General features: G+C 37.8%; 2 protein-coding genes across 2 annotated transcripts in view; one reads left to right on the top strand and one right to left on the bottom strand.

Annotated features, from left to right (window-relative positions):
• The window catches only part of LOC134657945 (uncharacterized), a 138,644-nt gene that overhangs the window by 60,046 nt on the left and 57,215 nt on the right, over window positions 1-21,383 (bottom strand). The window lies entirely within an intron of this gene.
• Window positions 6,932-21,383, top strand: part of LOC134657970 (protein CBFA2T3) — a 35,810-nt gene continuing 21,358 nt past the window's right edge. Inside the window, exon 1 of the mRNA XM_063513576.1 lies at window positions 6,932-7,001. Coding sequence (XP_063369646.1) covers window positions 6,932-7,001 — 70 coding nt within the window. The remainder of the gene's footprint in view (window positions 7,002-21,383) is intronic.

The following is a 21,383-nucleotide window of genomic DNA, read 5'->3' as shown; positions in this document are numbered from 1 at the left end:
AATCGAAATTGTTGACTTATAGCCTTTCACCGCGGCCGCAACGCACGTGCGGGCCATATGGCGCGGGGGCGTGCTGCTATTTATAACCGTACTAATGCGTATGCCTCGACGTTTCGGCTGTACAGGTTACCTGTGACGGTCTTAATGTTAATGACCCAGTGCATGCACCTAGTAGGGTCAAGGAGAGAACAATGGCTCGGTAGAAAAAGGCCGGATACAGTGGCTCACTCAACCTAATTTCCACTCGAGAGAGGTGATATTTAGGCCACTGAACCACTAGACTTATATCGACCGGTATATGAACCGTGATTACCTTTTGTATTGTTTTCGAGCTCCCGATATTTCCCGGTCGATATAAGTCTAGTGCAGTGGTTCCTAACCTTTTCAGTCCGGTCACCCCTATGACTAACTAGGGAACCTGATTTTACCCCTTCCTCCCAATGGTAATAAAAAATAAAACGTGTACGTTTGTTATATCGTTATATTAGGTTAGGTTAGGTTAGTTTTACCCCCACGGGGGTAATTACCCCCAGGTTAGGAACCACTGGTCTAGTGAAACTAACCGTGAATCATTCAAAATAACCACTTTTCGAGTGGAGCCACTGTTTCCAAGCTGTGAGCCTTGACCCTTGTGAGAGTCTACATATCATGGCTCCTCTACACGATGGGCCAACGCCGGCCACTCCAAGGGACGCAGCCATGCGGTAGAATGAGATAGCAATATCACTTGCTCCCTCTAACGCATAAATGCGTCCCTTGGTGTGGCCGGCGTTGGCCCATCCTGTAGAGGAGCCATTACCCATCTCCAAACTGCGGATTGTTGTCTTACGTCAGCCGCACGTGGGGGCCATATGGTGCTGTTATTTATAACGACTGCTGCACGGAGGTCAGGGATTCGAATCCCTGCATGTATGGAAACAGTATCTATGAGTATAGGAATCATATACTTGTCTTATGAAGAAATCATGCACACAAAATAGTATTTTATACAATCGTGATATAATGGAGAGCTTTTCAGTCGAGTACCGTGTTTAGGCAACGAGGCTTGCTGAGTTGCCTAAGGAAGGTACGAGATTGAAAAGCTTGATTATATCACTATTGTATACAATACTTTTTCTACGAGTCAACAAAAAAAAAATACTTAAAACTAGTAGAAGAATCATATAATTATCTAGGTAAAAAAACCAAAAGTATACAGCTAAGATGCGCGAGCAGCCGCGATACCTTCATACTCGTACGCAACCCGGCCCCCGCGCCCCGCGCCCCCGGCCGGTTGGTCAACGACACCTTCTCGTAACTCATGAGGCCCTGGTACTTGCTCCGCGCTTTCGATTGGTCAATTTCATTATAGTTGACTAAACTGTATCGAAATTAATATTATAGTTGCCTAAACAGTATCGAAATTAATATTATAGTTGAGTTGGGGTCCCATAGTGAAAAAAGTATGCGATTTCACTTTGGTATACGAAGTCTCAATTCAAGCATTGCAGTCGACGAGTAGAAAAAAAACTATATGGTTGTCTGTAAAGTCGGTTTATGGACGATAATTTTGAACGTCATAAGAAAACATTGATGAAAAATTGCATACTTTTATACGTTACCATGAAGATTTGTCCATACCGTTACCATGGAGATCCGTCCACAAAGTGACACTTTTTCGTGCATGCTACCGGTGTTCATCGATTTTATAAGACGTCACGTCACGTCAAAACATATCGTGGAAAGTACAATCTCGCACAAACTTGCCAAAACGGAAAGATCCGTATACTACCTGGGTCCTTCCGTGTATAATCGGTTGCCGGTCAAAGTAACAAATGCAGCATCCGTCCAAAGCTTTAATATTAGGCTGAAGACATGGCTCGAGGGAAATAATTTTTATAATTATCAAGATTTTTTCAATCTACTTCTTGCAATATAATAATAAAAAACCAATGTAATTAAGTATTTATTAAATATAGAAAATGTAAAATCCCACCAAAAACATTTTCATGTAAAATGTTGCCAAGACGAAACCATAAGGCTCGCACTGACAAAAAGTTATCAGATCTCTTGTAGAGCCAAGCTTCTAACTCTACAAGTCCTAACTTCACAAACCTTACACCTTAGTCAAAATATGTGGCTTGACCGTTTCGCTACTGTCACATGGACGTAAGGTGAAAAATGTATTCACTATTCATTATTTTTTATAATACAATAGTTCTTGGAGTAACGAAACGGCCAAGCCACATATTTTGACTAAGGTGTAGAGTTTGTGAAGCTTGGCTCTACAAGAGATCTGATAACTTTTTGTCAGTGCGAGCCTTATGGTTTCGTCTTGGCAACATTTTACATGAAAATGTTTTTGGTGGGATTTCACTTCTTTTTCTAATTTAAAGGGTTGCGCGTGTGATTTAAGGTACTATTAAAAATCCTGAAATACGTACCTCGGGGCATCTTTTATACAATCAGCTTTTTACTGATTCCCCATACAAACTTCAACCCTCCTTTTCCCCTAACGCCCTTTTCCACCCCCTTTTCACCCTTACGGGGTGATTTTGGGGTTGAAAACTATTCAATTCCATTCCACATTACAAAAACTATCTACATACCAAATTTCAACTAAATCGGTTCAGCGGTTATTGATTTCCCATACAAAATTCCACCCCCCTTTCCCCCCCTTAGGGGCAAAAAATTTCAAGTTTTTGAATTATTTTGTTGTTTGTGTACTAATACTATCTTACATACCAAATTTCAGCTTCCTAGGACTTCAGGAAGTACCCTAGAGGTTTTGATGATCAACAGTGAGTGAGTGAGTCAGTGACGAAATTGGGTTTTTTTAGATATTAATAAAATCTTAAGTATAAGAGCTGTGCAATTGAAATTTTTTATGTTTAATAAGTCCACTATTGACATCATATCCCGAGAATTTTGTTTATCTGGTATAATCCAAACCCAAGTTATGAGGGTTCAAAAAAACGACGAAGCGCTTCGAGAAAAGGTAGGTAGTGCCCTTGCGCTTCGCTTTGCTCGTCTTGGCGGGGGCACTACCGTGCCCCCAGATAATCCTTTATGTATTGACCTATAACTGTATGTTACGAATAATAAATTTCATTTCATTTCATTGGATCGTTAGCACCATTTTTCAGATCTTTTATCTATATTCTTGCCTGTGTGTGTTTTTGTGTTATCTGTGTTTCATTCATCATTCGTTCCATTCGCCTCTCCTTATATTGCGAGACCGGTGAAGGAACGAGTGAACGATGTTTAATGAAAGTTGAAAAAAGTTATATTCTGCAGCATTAGTTGAAAGTAACACCTGGGGCGAGCCCCTACCACCGGTGCGTTCGAGTTCAAAAGTTTTTGGTGAGATAGAAAATGCTGGAAGGATTTATTTCTTTATATTTAATCTTAATTAAAAAAGTTATATTCTGTTGCAGTTGAAAGTAACACGTTCAAAAGCTTTTCAGTGAGTAAAAATGCTGAAAGAATCTTAAAATAAGACCAAGATAAGTCTGCAACGATTTTGATAGCACACGCAGTGCAAGTTTTACTTATTTGGCGTAAAAACATACATTACAACAGCAAATTAAATAAAGACACGTACCTATACCAAACCAAATAGGATGCCGCTCAGCATAAGCAGTGTCTGTAAGATACGGCGCATGGTTTTCAGGGCACCCAAAATAAAGCGTTACAGTGTTCGCTATATTTTATTCTAAGGGAAGTTTCATAGATCTCTGCTGCGTGAAGTTAATCAGTTTGTTAACGACAGTTGATGCAACTGGCCCTTAGACTTTGAACGTAAAGGTATTTGTCAGAAAATAACCGCTACAATTTTTACGTCACATAATTCTCACCAGATTCTCGCCCAGGCGGCCTAGCCAAGGTGACAATCGCTTGCGCTTATTTCTTCTTAGTGTGACAGTGACAGTTGCGTTTCGTTCGCTACGGAGCACGGAGCGTTTTGCTCACTCCATACATCAGTTTTGGTACCAAAAAGACTATTATTTTCAGTTTCGACATCTAACATCGAGTAGCGGAATGCTAGATGTCGACTATGAAAATAATAGTCTTTTTGGTACCAAAACAGATGTATGGAGTGAGCACTCTTGTCTTACTATATTTCTCTATGGCTACGCGTAGTTCTAGCACAGTTCTCGTGGTAGGGGTCGCGGGTTCTCGTTAGCGCAGGTGCGGCGCAGGTGTTCGGTACAATTTTTACTTTCACACGTAATTGGAACTTTCAGATTTGCAGAGTTAGAATAAATCTTTAGGTTTTTCGCGTATTATTTCTGTGTTCAGATATACGGTAGCATTAATCTATGACATGTAGTACCTATATTAAAAAAAGTAAGCAAGGAAATTTTAATCATGTGATTTTTTTTATATCCAGGGTGAATGATTAAACTACTTCAAAACGCTGGAAACTTAGAAGAGCTCCTTATTATGGACGGGTAATTTTCCGTTTCCGTAACTCAGTGGAAGATTTTTTTAGGGCACCTACAGTGAATTGCGTTTATATTAATACGGAAAAAGAAACTTTATCTATCCCTAAAAAAAGGAAAGCTTTAAGGAAAGAGCTTAAAGCTGAAGTAATATAAATAGGTTATTACTGAGCCCAGTGTTCACTTTAAGCCTATTTTTAGATAGGCTCAGTTATCTCTGTTTGGTTAGGTCAGTTTCTATTTTTATCAAATGAGACTAAGATCAATCTAAGAAATTACGGCCTGAAAAATCAAGTGTTAGTGTTAAGTAGTTAAGCTGGATCGTTTATTTTTCCATTTATCAAATTGCAATTTCTACTAACTTTTCAATTATTTTGAAACAGAACAGAACTAACCAAACAGTGTGATTAATGTTGTTAGTGAAACTGTTGCAACCTTATTCGTTAAATGGCAACTTCAGCACTTTTCGAAATTTAAGAAACTATTTTCTAACAATTACATAATGTTGTTTTACAAAGTTGAACTGATTTACCGTCCAAGTAAGTAGGTAACCGTTTTTTGTAGCCAGAAGTGTACTAAAAGCTTCGTCTGTATTTTTACCACCAGCCATAGCCTGCTATTTTATTATGGGACCAATGCCGAAATCGCGAAAAAAAGCCGGAATGTATGAACCAGCCAAAGTTTTTTTCGCGATTTCGGTATTGGTCCCATAATAAAAGTTGATTTAACGTATAAAGTCACTACGCAGAGGATGTCGGCGATTAAAATTTCATCATGTATATTCATTCGCTGCTAAATATCGAACTCCCTATATGACGTAGTTTATGCAGTATATACATATATATATAGAGAAAGTACAGAGGTACATTTATATACAGGGTGTCCCAAGAAGTAGTGATATACTGAAGCTGGGAGGTAGAGGACCTAGAGGGCTATCTGAATCACCCCCATGTATGTTCCGCGATTTTTCGTATTTTCGGAGTTATGATTTTTTTTTAATTTTTCACCTATCGCCGAGTACGATGAGATTTTTATTTATGGTGACGTGAATTATTGCGGTAGATGCTTGATTTTTTTGTGTGCTACGCTGATAGATAGGCCAATTCAGTATGGTAACATTTACTATCGTTAGATCTTTGAATGGAATTTAAAAAAAAATTAATGCCAAGAAAGATAAAATTACCCAGTATGTTCACAACTTCAAGGGCGCTTAGAAAAATAAAACATACTGGGTAATTTTGTCTTTCTTGGCATTAAATTTTTTTTAAATTCCATTCAGTGATCTAACGATAGTAAATGTTACCATACTGAATTGGCCTATCTATCAGCTTAGCACACAAAAAAAATCAAGCATCTACCGCAATAATTCACGTCACCATAAATAAAAATCTCATCGTACTCGGCGATAGGTGAAAAATTAAAAAAAATCATAACTCCGAAAATACGAAAAATCGCGGAACATACATGGGGGTGATTCAGATAGCCCTCTAGGTCCTCTACCTCCCAGCTTCAGTGTATCACTACTTCTTGGGACACCCTGTATAAGTATATAATATATGTATTAGAACAGCAGGTGCGCAGTTGATGTGTTACATCAACTTGAGATGAACCTATTTAACTATTACTTGATATTGTAACTATTGTCTACACTCTAGAGCCTTTAATCACCCTGTATGATGTAATGTAGGTACCTATATGGTTTTAGCCTGTGTTCAGAGTCAACCTGTATGATTTAGTATATGTATGTATGTATGTATGTGTGTCAGACAGCAGGTGCGCAGCTGTGTTACATCAACTTGAGATGAAACACTCGCTCGCGCACGCTCCATTATATTTAACTCTTATTTATTTAAGGCAGACATTTCGGACCGGACAATACTAGTAGTATTTGATAAGTATGTTTTATCGACGGCGTGTGACATTGCTACCAAAATTCTACTGCCTTTGTGAAGAAGCGTTGTCACAAGCGAACTGATTTTTTTTTGATATTTAAGCCATTTTATATTCCGTTTTTTTATAAATAGGTATTCAATATTTATCTGATTAGGTTTAGGTCTCGGAGTAAAAAGTAGGTGCGTGAGGGTTTTATCAAAAAAGGGCTCTTTCAAAACCTGGCTCATTCATCCCATTTTCCCCCCGTAAGGTGACAGTCCATTTCCAACCGCAGCTGCACTACTGTTCACTTTACTATGGAAATTGACAGTAACGGCGACGCGTTCAGTACCAGTAGTGCAGCTGCGGTCAGAAATGGAATGTTACCCTTACAATCAAAAATGAGAAAACGCAACTTAAAGATTTTATAATGAATACTAGCGACACGCCCCGGCTTCGCACGGATTAAAAAATTATACATAAACCTTCCTCTTGAATCACTCTATCTATTAAAAAAACAGCATCAAAGTCCGTTGCGTAGTTTTAAAGATCTAAGCATACATACAGACAGACAGCGGGAAGCGACTTTGTTTTATTCTATGTAGTGATTGATATATTGTTTTTGCAATTTCCAGATGGAGGCGAAGGTGAAGGAGGAGGTGCCTGACAAGGACTACCAGCCCTCCACCACCGAGAGGAGAAAACGTGAGTAATAACCTCCTCAATTTAACTACTAATATCTGGGAGGCCGAGCTTTGCTCGGAAAACATATAAAATCTCAAAAATTTGCGTTTTCTCAGAGATAAGATCGATTTTTCGCCCCCGAAAACCCCCATATACCAAATTTCATCGAAATCGTTAGAGCCGTTTCCGAGATCCCCGAAATATATAAGTTTAATTTGGGCTAGATATTAATATTTTTACACTCTTGATCACCGATTAAAAATCATCGTGTATATATAAATAAATAAATAAGCAGGAATTGCTCGTTTAAAGGTATTAGATACCTATTTATTCATTTATATATTTATTTTATTTTATTTTCAGTAGGTAGGTATTTGTTGTTATAGCGGCAACACAATTAATAGGTACATCATCTGTGAAATTTTTAACTGTCTAGCTATCACGGTTCATGAGTTACAGCCTGGTGACAGACAGATGGACAGATCGACGGACAGCGGAGACTTAGTAATAGGGTCCCATTTTTACCCTTTGGGTACGGAAAAACTGAGGTTCATTTTATTACGATAGAAAACCTGCATTGCGAGATTTTCCATTTTAACATGTCATGGTTTAGTCGATCGATACTTACCTACACAAGCATGTATCAATATTCTTCTGTGAGATAAAGCATCTGTATCATTTTTGTATCAACATGGTAAATATACCTACAGTAGGGTATCTATTGTACCTACGTATACCGTGGGAGCCCGCAGGTGGCCGCGATCATAATCTGGCCGGGGCGGCGCGAGGCACGAACTGTTAGCACACTGGATGGGGTAACCACGTTACTATATATATTAATATTTGGGCGTTTTCTAAAATAAATATTGAAAACCCGATTCTCCCAGATCCTGGTGTTTTTGGGTTCTTTCAACTCAGAATCACTAGCATATTCAATCCTGATAATAAAAAAAATTGTCCCAAAATTTTGTATGAAAATTGTACATTCCACTACGTCACGTTACATACAAGTGAAAAAATTTCTCATACTAAAAACGTGACGTAATGGAATGGACATTTTGGGACATCTTTTTTTAATGGTAGGATGGAGAGTGCTGTCGATTCTGAGTAGAATGAGCCCAAGAATGTCCAGATTTGAAAGAATCGGGTTTTCGGTATTTATTTTAGATAAAGCCCATTTATACACAGTAGGTATACCTATAGATATATGACGAACGAGATATAAGATTATTTTAGGTTTTATAATGTACTATCGACCCGCCCCGGCACAGGTTAACAAATTATACATAAACCTTCCTGTTGAATCACTCTATCCATTAAAAAAAACCGCATCAAATTATACATAAACCTTCCTCTTGAATCACTTTATCTATTAAAAAAAAACCTCATCAAAATCCGTTACGTAGTTTTAAAGATCTAAGGATACATAGGGACAGACAGCGGGAAGCGACTTTGTTTTATACTATGTTGTGATAAATGCATGCCATGTATAGTTTAGTTGTCTTTTTATGTCCCAATAGTAAACTTATTTGTATAATATAAAAAAGCGGCCAAGTGCGAGTCGGACTCGCCCATGAAGGGTTCCGTATTTAGGGGATTAATGACGTATTAAAAAAAAACTACTTACTAGATCTCGTTCAAACCAATTTTCGGTGGAAGTTTGCATGGTAATGTACATCATATATTTTTTTTAGTTTTATCATTCTCTTATTTTAGAAGTTACAGGGGGGGGGGGGACACACATTTTACCACTTTGGAAGTGCCTCTCACGCAAACTATTCAGTTTAGAAAAAAATTATATTAGAAACCTCAATATCATTTTTGAAGACCTATCCATAGATACCCCACACGTATGGGTTTGATGAAAACAATTTTTTTGAGTTTCAGTTTTAAGTATGGGGAACACCCAAAATTTATTGTTTTTTTTTATTTTTGTGTTAAAATCTTAATGCGGTTCACAGAATACATCTACTTACCAAGTTTCAATAGTATAGTTCTTATAGTTTCGGAATAAAGTGGCTGTGACATACGGACGGACAGACAGACAGACAGACAGACAGACAGACAGACAGACAGACAGACAGATATGACGAATCCATAAGGGTTCCCGTTTTTTGCCATTTGGCTACGGAACCCTAAAAAGTATAGGCCACATCCAGTATCACTGTACCTACAACGCATCACAACACAAAGTATAAATATGGCAGCCTGTTCAGTTTGCGAGGCCCGAGGGGGACTAAGCTTAGAATAACAATCCTTACTACTTTCTATAACTACGTGATATGATATCTTTAATAAAGTAGAAACTTTGATAATTATATGTATATGTTTTTGTAGCTTGAATTTTTTTTAAAACACGAAACCGTATTTTAACGTGTGATTTTTTTCGCTTTCAGCTCAGCAACCTAATTTACACTCATATTTTAATGCATTTAATTAATTAAATGTACATAGCAGTTAGAGACAAACCAAAGAAAGTCTGCAGCGCAATAATTTGACATCGAATTAAAAAACTACATATGGCAATGTTTTTTAAGCAGTCAGTAAACAAAATCGTTTAAATATTCATTGTGTTTTGTGATGAACGGAATAATCATGGTGAAACCTTACAAAACCGGCGTGCGGGAGTTATTTTTCCGCATGACGAATAATTTTACACTTGTAAAAAGTCAGCACGAGGCGATTCAAGCTGAAAAACGACAATGTTTACAAAATTTGGAGTTGATGACGGGTAAGTGGAATGAAACATCTTAATACTTCACCATATGTACCTACTTAGATAATATAATATTGGTTTAGACTAAGGTTTCACAGCAAATTGAACACACCTAATAGGTATAGGCATACTTATGAACTTCCTCTAACATTTCGAGAAACTCATTGGTACTAGCCGGGTTTTGACTTGGAGGATATAATCAAACGGAGACGCCATGTCTGTAATTTTCTGTACAAAACAGTCTGCCGATTTTTGCGGGGGAGGGGAACGTCAAATGTATGCGTAACGTAAAAATAGCCATGTCAGATAAACGTCAGTCCATACATTGTGTATGACCATTGGCCGCCTATTTTCGACAGAGGGGAAAGCCTGTTAATGGCTACTCCGTTTAGTTGTATCCTCCAAGGGTTTTGAGCTCGAACCCACAACCTCCATGCTTATGCTCACGGCATGGGTACCTACTAGTTAAAGCTAAAATTAATTTTTAATATATGTTTATTGTTTTAATGGTTTATTTCGTTTTTCCGAAAACTTTAGTTCGCAAATTGCGGGCAATTTCTCTGTCAATCTAATTACGCCTTAATGGGAGTAAAAGAGAAAGATGCTCGCATATTGAGAACTTCGGTGTTCGCGGTAGGCCCTCTGTACCTATTTACCGCCGTCGCGGATATTACAAAAGCTTATTAATTTTGATGAAGCCAAATGTCACATTCTCCCAATATTATTTATCAATATTAGTATATGTCTACATATTAATAGCGACATCTATTGTTGGAATGAAATTTATTTTACCATAAAAATTAAGCTGTGCATACAGCTTAATTTTTTCATAGACGGTAAATATGGTAGAAATTTCACAAGTATCAAGACTATTTAATCCATTTTCTGTGGTGTTGTCGCATACTGATTTTTAAAAACTACTTTTAATCTAGCGCTGCAGACTTTCTTTGGTTTGTCTCTATACACTATTATCAGTCGGGTGTTGAAATATTAAGGATGACTCACGCTAGACCGGCCCGGAGCTTCCGGCGCTTCGTTTTCTATGGAAAGCACCTCGTGATCGCCGATCAGCCGTCATAGAAAATGAAGTGTCGGTCGCCTCGGCCCGGGCCCGGCCCGGTCTAGCGTGGGTCATCCTTTAGAATCCAGGTGAGTTTAGTCGAGAGCATTGAATAATCTCTCAAAATTTTCGCTATGGGTGTGTAAACTCATTAACAACATTAAACAGTAGGTATAATGTTTAACTGAGGTGGATGTTAAGAATATACTTAAGTCTTGGAAAAGCTCTTTAGGTATTTTTTAACTTTTTCTATGTTGTGAAAGTACATAATTACAGTTTTACCATATCGGTAACCTTGTGAAATCTCTTCGAAGCCTACCCAAGTTACACAGCTATAATTATAGCCATCATGTGCAGGTGGCAGCTCCCATCGTGTTATATTCAGTGTGTTTTCTTTCAGCCATTGTTAGCTTTTACTAATTATTGTTATTTGTTATTGACGGGTAGTTTTTTATTCTATAAATACATTATACTTATATGTATTGCCTACTTAGCGTTTGTTCGCGAATTCGTCCGAGTAAAATGACAATGTTCGTACCTACCTACCTTAATAGTAGTTTATGTGACTGCTACACAATGAAAGGCATTAAAATACGAGTGTGGGTTTATGAAACGAGCTGAAGGCGAGTTCCATAAAAACATCACACGAGTGTTTTAATGCCTAATTATGTACAGACATATACACTGCTTTATCTACACACATATAGTAAGAATTAAAAGCTCTCGATATTGTGTTCTGACTCCTTCATAACCGCAGTTTATGATCGCCAATACGGCATTCGATCACACTGTTTGAAATTGATAATTCATTTCGTATAAAATGTCATTTCGACTGATACTAGATATAATAAAAAGTAACGTTAGCCGTAAGGTAAAGGCTATAAAAGTTCCACAATATAATGATGATGATGGCACACGGCTGTAGCAGATCCCACGATGTTATTTCAATATTTGCTTTGACAAGCAGCCATATTCGAACTTTACGACATATAAGTTTTTGTTTGAAGAAACGTCACTTTAGACACTTGTTTGACACTGACATATCCGATCCATAACGTTTCTATATCTAATATTTGACGTATCTTAAAGATCGAATATTGCTGAAGCATGAGCCTCGAGCATCGGTTAGCGGAGGACAAAGGTTGCTAGATTAGACGTACGTAATACAAGTTTATGTGACTGCTACGATTACATAATGGAAGACATTCAAATATGGGTGTGGATTTATCAAACGAGCTGACAGCGAGTTTCATAATGACCTTGCACGAGCCATATATTTTACACTGGTCCCTGTAACTTTACGTACATATTTACCTAAATGTTTTTGACGGAGGTTATAAAAGTTACACGGTAGGTATAATAATGATCATGGCACACGGCTGCAGAACCTCCCACGATGTTATTTCAATGTTTGCTTTCACGAGCACGAGTATCGGTTAGCGAAGGATATAGGTTCCTAGATAAGACACACTAAAAATATAATAATAATAAATCAATTGGCATGGCAGCATGGGCAATTGGTTCGGTGAAGAAGATATATGTTCTAATGTATGGGGAAGACAAACAAATTATAGCCAGCATGAAATGAATGTAGTATGATACTTTCCCAAAAAAAACTGTCAATCGGGACATATTCATGCTAAAAGTGGGGTTGCGTTAAGGGGAGAGGATGGGATGCTAGTGTTCGTCAAACACCTTACCTAAAGGTATCATAATACATTCATTTCAAGCTGACTGTAATTTGTTTTTCGTAAAACACAATTTGATCGAATCAAATAGTCGAGTCTTAACCGAGGGATGAAAGGCCCAAATCGTTCTGACGAGGAATTTTGTTCACAATTGACACATTGACAATAAGTAATTGTTCGAGTCAGAATGCGTGCTTTTCCCCCGAGTTAAAACACACTCTTTTAGGAGGAGGAAAGTAAAATACATGGGTACAAAACATGACTAAGTACCTATAAACTTTTATATTAGTATTTTTGAGGATATACTTTCAATTAACATTTTAACTATAAAGGATCGGTATTTATAGAATCAAAAGTTAAATATCAAAATGGAAATTATACAACACATCTATTTAGAAATGAGTTTTAATTGCACATATTGTAAAAAAAGAAAAAAAAAGTGCTTGGAAAGGAAAACACTCTAGGCCTAGGGCAATAGCGTATCATTTTCAGCCCGTTTCATAGAAACAGTGAGACACTTTCTGAGCATGAGAAATGAAAAATCTGAGTGTAAACCTTCTTCCTCCTGCTTCCTCGTTGTGTAAACCTAGCACTTCTATTTGCGCTAGTTCTCTGTAAATCACTACATTATTCAGAGCGCGCCGCGTCGTATTATTGTCGCCTTCGATTGACGCCCATCGGCGTCCGCGGGCGGTTTGGTTACGTAAAGGACACCCTTTAACACCCTCATAACACTATGAGGTCACTTTAAATTCGGTCAGGTTCTAGTCCTACCTGCATTAATATATCTTAAAGATTTATTATTTATTCTTTTATTTGCCATAAGTTGTATGTTTACATAATAGTAGGGGAGCCCAAGAGGGGATTTTTGTGTTTACTCGAGCGCGTCAGATTAAGATATGAGTGATATCTTGCTACCCCGTGTAGTCTAGCTTTACCCCTTTTAGCCATCTATGTTGAGCCCTTGGTTGGTGGGGGTTCAACAAATTGTTAAGCAGATGGTGGATTTGGTCATATTAGTCCAAATTAACGCTATAATAGTGATATTACTAAATCTGATAATTATTTGCACGCATTTCCTTAATCTGACGGTTACAATGTAAAAATTAGGCGTCAAACTTGTGTTCGTCAGATTAAGAAAATGCCTACAAATAAGCGTTATATTAAGTGATAGAAAAAATATAGCATTAACGTGAACAAAAACGACCAAACCCATAAACTGCTTAACGATTTTTTAACCCTCCACCAACCTCTCGAAATTTAAAAAAAATTGTAGACGCTTTTCGGCTCGCTGGAAAAAAAAACTTTATATAACTTTTTTTTCTACTTATCATCTAATATTTCGATTCCAATATTAGGTCTGTACGACGCTCGAGTAAGTACCTACACATTTAGCATCGTCGGCTCCCCAACTATAAGATGGTACCATTTTACATGTCATGTAGATTCTTTTTAATCGTTTTTCTACTCCAGCACTTAAATGTGTCAATTAAATGACTGACAGTGATATCTAAAGCAATGTCATTTGAATGCTTTGTCTATAGGCTCATAAGATGACTGCTAGCAGTCATCTTATGAGTATAATACAACTGCTTTATTTTTTTTAAAGATACAAGTTCCGATCATCTTGATTGAAAGAGGTATGTTTTCATTTACAATAATAACTCTTTTTTTTTTTGAAATAATAACTCAATTTTTTTTAAATAATAACTCTTTTTTTTTAATAATAACTCTTTTTTTTTAATAATAACTCTTTTTTTTTTTTTTTTTTGCTGCAGCTGTCATAGAAAAAGTAATGTATGCAACAGCTCATAATTGGTTCTTAAAATTCTCGGGTCTTTTTTTACAAAACTCGACTTTTTTTTTTTTTTTTGCTGCAGCTGTCATAGAAAAAGTAATGTATGCAACAGCTCATAATTGGTTCTTAAAATTCTCGGGTCTTTTTTTACAAAACTCGACTACGTCTCGTTTTGTAACTTCGACCCTTGAATTTTAAGAACCCTTATTATATCACTGTTGCATAAACTACTATTATGTGTGTTCTTGAACATTTTGTTTATGACCGAGGTGACGGCCGTGTAGCCAACGTGCCAATCGCTTACGCTCCGTAGCGATCGAAACGCAACTGTCACTATGGAAGAGTGATAGAGAGACATAGGTAAAGCGATTGGATGCTGAAGCGCAAGCGATCGTCACCTTGGCTAGGCCGCCGGGTAGTAGTCAGGGGCGGTTTTTTGTTTGTTTACTTAATAAAAGTCAAGATTATTTTAAATATTCTCTTGATACAAAGGTCGTCAAAACACAGACTATATGACTGTCCTTTTACCGTCGTTGCATTAACAGTTACCTAAGTATTTCATTTAAATTTTGATAGACTGTTCAATTCTCCCGACTAGGTATTACCCCGGACTCCAAAAATATCTAGTAAATTATGAGGTAAATGCCCCGGACTGATAAATATCCTGATTTTTTAAAACTATGATAAGTATTGTAAAGATAACGCCTACTGAACACTTATTCCATTTATAAATCAAATATACCTACGTATAAACAGAAAGTTTAGTTGTGAGTTTAGTAAGCCCCCAATCTATGTACGTATGCGTCGGCACGCACGAATTAGGCCGCCTACTGTGACAACAATGGCAAATACCCCTGGCATATCCAGATTTGCAAAATACAATACCTCGCATAGATAGACATTTAGACTTATTACAAAAATAATGGTCTTCTTCAAATCGCCATAAATATTTATTTAGGTGTTTAAACTTTATTGCACAAAATAAAATAGGTACCTATAGGTACACAACAAGGTACAGATGGACTTAATGCCAAATGGCATTTTCTACCAGTCAACCATATAGGGCCAAACAGAGATACATACAATTGGTGCAGATGGAGAAAGATAAGTTAAATATATCAACATACAATATATTGTATTGTATTGTATTGTAGTTTTATTATTTGACGACCGGTCTGGCCTAGTGGGTAGTGACCCTGCCTGCTAAGCCGATGGTCCTGGGTTCGAATCCCGGTAAGGGCATTTATTTGTGTGATGAACACTAATATTTGTTCCGGAGTCATGGATGTTTTCTATATATATAAGTATGTATTTATCTATATAAGTATGTATATCGTCGCCTAGTACCCATAGTACAAGCTTTGCTTAGTTTGGGGCTAGGTTGATCTGTGTAAGATGTCCCCCAATATTTATTTTATTTATTTATTTATTATAATAAAACTATTATAGTTTGTCAAATTTCAAACATAGACAGAGAGAATCATACTATACTAGCACCCAAAACAAATGGATGAGTATAGTTTTTTTTGTTCTTATTTACTGACAAATTTGGTTTGACTAACTATACATTAATATTAACATTAATTTCGAATTTTAGAGCAAAGTAGGCACATTTACGGTACCTAATGCAAAGTGCCAAACACTGGCAACTTTTACCAATATCGTAAAATAAGCGCTTGTCTATGCATTAGCACGTAACTCATCACACAGTTTGCACAGGCTCTATGGGCTATTGTTCGTGCGGGGCCATGGGCGGAGCGTTTTAGAACCGTTTTGAATGACAGTCGTAATAGTTCATTACGATACAAGTGCGAAAAGTAGGAAATTCACAACGAGTGGCGATAAATTGAAACACGACCGAAGGGAGGGATGAAAAGAAGAACGAATTACCTTTTCGCACGTGTACTTACGGTAGGTTGGTACATATGGCCCTTTAAATTTTCGACATACGCACGTATACTTAGTGCTAGTTACCGCACTAGGGTGGTAAATTAGCGCCATATGTACCGTAAAATGGGGTTAGTAGGGGCAAAACTGACATTCAAACCTCGATAACATTTTATTGTTACATATGCAAACTGAATGGTGTATATAATAAGTGTTCCGGGCGTTTGTATTTTAGTTTTAATTTTATTTTGGGTAGTTCCATTTTATAACTTTGACGATATACAGGAAATCCCACCTCACCCCGTAGTCCCTCGTAATTGGGGTGAGATGGGATTTCATACAAAGGTGATTTTGGAAGATTGTTGGATCGTTTTTTTTTATTATGAGTATTACTATAGCTCCATTTTAAATTGGAATACATTATTTTTGTAGCAGTAGCTTTAAAATCCCATCCCATCCCCCCTTTCATCCCTTCTCTCCCCATTCATAACCCAACTCTCCCCGCGAACCCTACTCACCCCATTTTACGGTACTGTAAAATAAGTTATAGAGCAGAGTTTGTGTCGTTTTTGGTTAAAAAAATGACACATTTGACACCAACTGATTAGTATCGTATCGCTGTATCATCTTTACCCCCTCATCACGCCATCGGATCAAATTTACACTAGGGGTTCTGAAATAGATATCAATATCTGGGAGACAAACACGTTGGAAAACATATAAAATCTCAAAAATGCTCGTTTTCCCAGAGATAAGACCTAGCTAAATCGATTTTTCGCCCCCGAAAATCCCCCATATAGCCAATTTCATCAAAATCGTTAGCACCGTTTCCGAGATCCCCGAAATATATACATATAAAAATAAATATATATATATGTATATATACATAAATAGGTATATTTATAAATAAATATTCAGGAATTGCTTGTGTAAAGGTATTAGATAAATATATATTATAGATACCATCGAATTTAACTAAATAACATTGCACTAAGAACGAAATGGCCCGTAATTAGTCAAACGCAGTAAGTACAAGTACAAAAGGAAGATGTGTTTGCAGCGGGTCAGTGCCGTTGGCACAATATTTCACGTAATTGCGAGGGCAGGCCCGCGGCGCCACAACGAGGGATGTACCGTTATTATATCGATAAACTAGGGACCCGCCCCGGCTTCGCACGGGTTCACAAATTATACATAAACCTTCCTCTTGAATCACTCTATCTATTTAAAAAACCGCATCAATATCCGCTGCGTAGTTTTAAAGATCTAAGCATACATAGGGACAGACAGACAGCGGGAAGCGACTTTGTTTTATACTATGTAGTGATGTTGAAACAGTGACAATCGTCAAAGTACAGAAGGATGTGTTTGCAGCGGGTCAGTGCTGTTGCACAATATTTCACGTAATTGCGAGGGCAGGCCCGCGGCGCCACTACGATGGATGTACCGTATTATATCGATAAATAAGGAAACAGTGACTATTATATTTTGTCAACACAGTCATTTACACGTTTCTGTCATATGGGGAACTCGTCTCTAGACTCAAGTTAGCTTAATTATTTTATCAATAATTTTGGTCCTCCAACTAGTGTTGGAGGGCGCGTGTCGTTCGCACGTCTCTCGCATTAGCTTTCGGAACTTTTAGCGAAATCCGCTTCAAAGTTTACCAAGGATTTTTTATCGATAACTTTTTGTCGTATCACTAGTTGGAAGGCGCGTGTCGTTCACACTAACTTTCGGAACTTTATTTATTCTATCATCCGCAGAACTCCGATCCAAAGTGAATAAAAATTATAATTTTTTCGATAACTTTCTGTCGCGTCACTAGTTGGAAGGCGCGTGTCGTTCACACGCCTCTCACAGCTTTGGGAACTTTTATAACAACACTCACAACTTATCTCAAGTTAAGTCAAAATTAATTATTCTATCGATAACTTTCTGTCACATCACTAGTTGGAGGACGCGTGTCGTTCACACGCCTCTCACAGCCTTGGGAACTTTTATAACAACACACAACTTATCTCAAGTTTAGTCAAAAATTAATTCTTTTACTTATCGATAACTTTCTGTCGCATCCCTAGTTGGAGGGCGCGTGTCATTCACACGCCTCTCACTAGCTTTGGGAACTTTTATAACAACACACAACTTATCTCAAGTTTAGTCAAAAATTAATTCTTTTATCGATAGCTTTCTGTGGCATCACTAGTTGGAGGGCGCGTGTCGTTCGCACGCCTCTCACTAGCTTTGGGAACTTTTATTTATTCTGTCGCTCGCAGATTCAGCTCTCTAGTTGAGCAAAAAATATCTGCGTAGTTATATGCTTTAAATGTAAGATAGAATACCGGCACAAAATCGAGGTCAGATAGTTTAGGAACTAACTAAATCACTACATAACCCACACTACATCACTACTAATCTGTCTTCATGTGTTATTTGTGTTTCCATGTACATTTATTCTGAGGTTGTGCAATAAAGAGGATTTGTATTGTATTGTACATAGTATAAAACAAAGTCGCTTCCCGCTGTCTGTCTATGTACTTATGCTTAGATCTTTAAATCTAAGCAACGGATTTAATTGCGGTTTATTTTCGGATTCAAGAGGAAGTAAATATATAAATTTATTATATAGATAGTAAATAATTTGTTAACCCGTGCGAAGCCGGGTCGGGTCGCTAGTAATATATAACAATGTCGCTAATTCCGTCAGGGGTTATTCCGTCCACGAGAGTATATTTCTTTGATTTTCAGTCGTAGGAAAAAAACCCATTCGCTTTTGTTTGCTGAAACTAAAAGCAATCGCTGATTTGTCGATGATTTTTCACCTATCAATAGAGTGATTCTTGAGGACGGTTTAGAGCCCGTACCATGAGTCACTGACAGTGTCAAAACTGACATTTACGCTCTCGAGAACGTAATTTACTTTCTATACATCTCGTTTGCACTAATATGCGAGTACGAGCGAGATGTATAGAAAGTAAATTACGTTCTCGACGGCGTTTAAGTCAGTGCCAAACTGATGGTAGCCGTATAGGTATATAATTTGTTAAAGTTTTGTGTACCCCGTGGGGTCGAGTAATTTATATAGGTACACTAGTGTGACTAAACTTTAAAACACAAAGCAAAAATTAATATTTAATGTAATAATTTGATTTGTTCCCTAGTTGTCAATAGGTATTTGGTTAAAATGATGGGGGACGTATGGCGTATCAAAGTATCAGGGCAGTGTCAGAGCACACGCGGTACGCCTGGCCGGTACGATAGCGGCGGGCCACAGAAACGGCGACTTACAATCGCATTTCTGAACATTAAGTTTCTTCGGTTAATAGCAGGCGTGGATTACTCCGCGATTTCGTCGCTTTGCTACAGGTAGCTAAAAGTACATCCGTCCCACACCAATTTTGGTGGCTAGCCATAAGCCGCGGCCGCGCGTGGCGCTGTCGCCACCTAGCGGCCATATCTGTGCTGATCGTAACAGACGCGTTTTGTTAGAGAGTGAGTCTTCTGTACCTAGTACTATTATTTATTCTGTGTTAATAGGGTATTTTCCTACTAGTCAAATCAGTTTCTTTTTTAGAACTGTCAAAACGATTTTAGTAATATGGAATTTATATGAAACGCGACGTCACGGTCAACTCATCTACTTTTTAGGGTTCCGTACCCAAAGGGTAAAAACGGGACCCTATTACTAAGATTCCGCTGTCCGTCCGTCCGTCCGTCTGTCACCAGGCTGTATCTCACGAACCGTGATAGCTAGACAGTTGAAATTTTCACAGATGATGTATTTCTGTTGCCGCTATAACAACAAATACTAAAAACAGAATAAAATAAAGATTTAAGTGGGGCTCCCATACAACAAACGTTATTTTTGACCGAAGTTAAGCAACGTCGGGCGGGGTTAGTACTTGGATGGGTGACCGTTTTTTTGCTTGTTTTGCTCTATTTTTTGTTGATGGTGCGGAACCCTCCGTGCGCGAGTCCGACTCGCACTTGTCCGGTTTTTATATTTCTATCCGATTTATTAAATAAGACTTGTGCTTACAAATAACTGCTATGTATGGATGTTTTTCTAATAATTATCTGATGCTTTATCTCATGCATGGTGTGAAATAATTTATTTTAAATACTTACAGGGAAATACCCTATTACAGTAGGTAACGCTACCAGTCTTCTGGCCACCATAACCATGATAGGGTGATTGTATGTTGTATGTATATGTATGTAAACACTTTATTGTACATAAGACAGTTTAAGATACAATTAAAAGAAAGTAGTGATTGCTATAGTTATTGGTTTCAATTGGCTTGATCCATAGACTAGGAATCCTCTAGACTGAGTTTAGAGCAATTATTTCATGAAACCGATGCTGCCAAAAATACGGGGGTGCGGGGGAACGAGATGAGCGAATCCCGTGCCGTGATTGGTCCGTTCAAAGGCACGGACCAATCACGGCACGGGATTGACTCGAAGATGGAGTAAAATTACCGTATGAGTGGCAGAGGGGGTAGCGTTACTATGCTCAGTCTAGAGGATGTCTTGTCTGTAGCTTGATCTTTCTGATTTGTTAGGAAAGGCCAATTAAGTATTATGTAGTATTTAGTGGCCAATTTCTAACTTATTTTTGACACAATAAGCAAGCTACGATTAAATATATTAAGAACGGGTCACTCCCATATTCTAAGTCGTAAAACGCTCGACATGTTTCACTTTGTACCGAGTAGTTTCATCAGGAGCTTGCGTTGACGGTGACGGACCGGCGCAGGTTCCACTCTATTAATATTATGTCTGTGTCTCACGGAAGTTTTGTTATTAAAATTGCTAATCTTTACGGGGAGATATGCCAAAATAAAGTGAAAGCTACGATTACTTATAAAGCTGTTCTACAATAATTATGCAGCTATTATAAAGCTATAACTCCCCTCACGTAGCGTGAGAGGACAGCCCTCGAGTGCAGCCTCGTATTTATATCGGAGCATCGTTAATAATGGCGTAAGCGCCATCGACAATAAGGTCCCTTTTCATAGATAACGTCACATATATCTTACTGGACAACGGTTCGGTGCATGTCACCCCGTAGTCCGTTATACGAGACGTATAGTGCGATCATAGAGAAAAAAATACATAGAGTGCTCAGTATACATCAGTTCAGACTATTAATTTCAGTGTCTACATCTAGCATCGAGTAGCGGAACTATCAGTACTGCTACTTGACAATAGATGTAGCACCGACCGGAAAGTCTTATCTCAACAGCATAAG

This window comes from Cydia amplana, chromosome 21, assembly GCF_948474715.1.
Source record: "Cydia amplana chromosome 21, ilCydAmpl1.1, whole genome shotgun sequence".
NCBI classification, from domain to species: domain Eukaryota; kingdom Metazoa; phylum Arthropoda; class Insecta; order Lepidoptera; family Tortricidae; genus Cydia; species Cydia amplana.
This window is presented reverse-complemented; position numbering and strand designations above follow the sequence as displayed.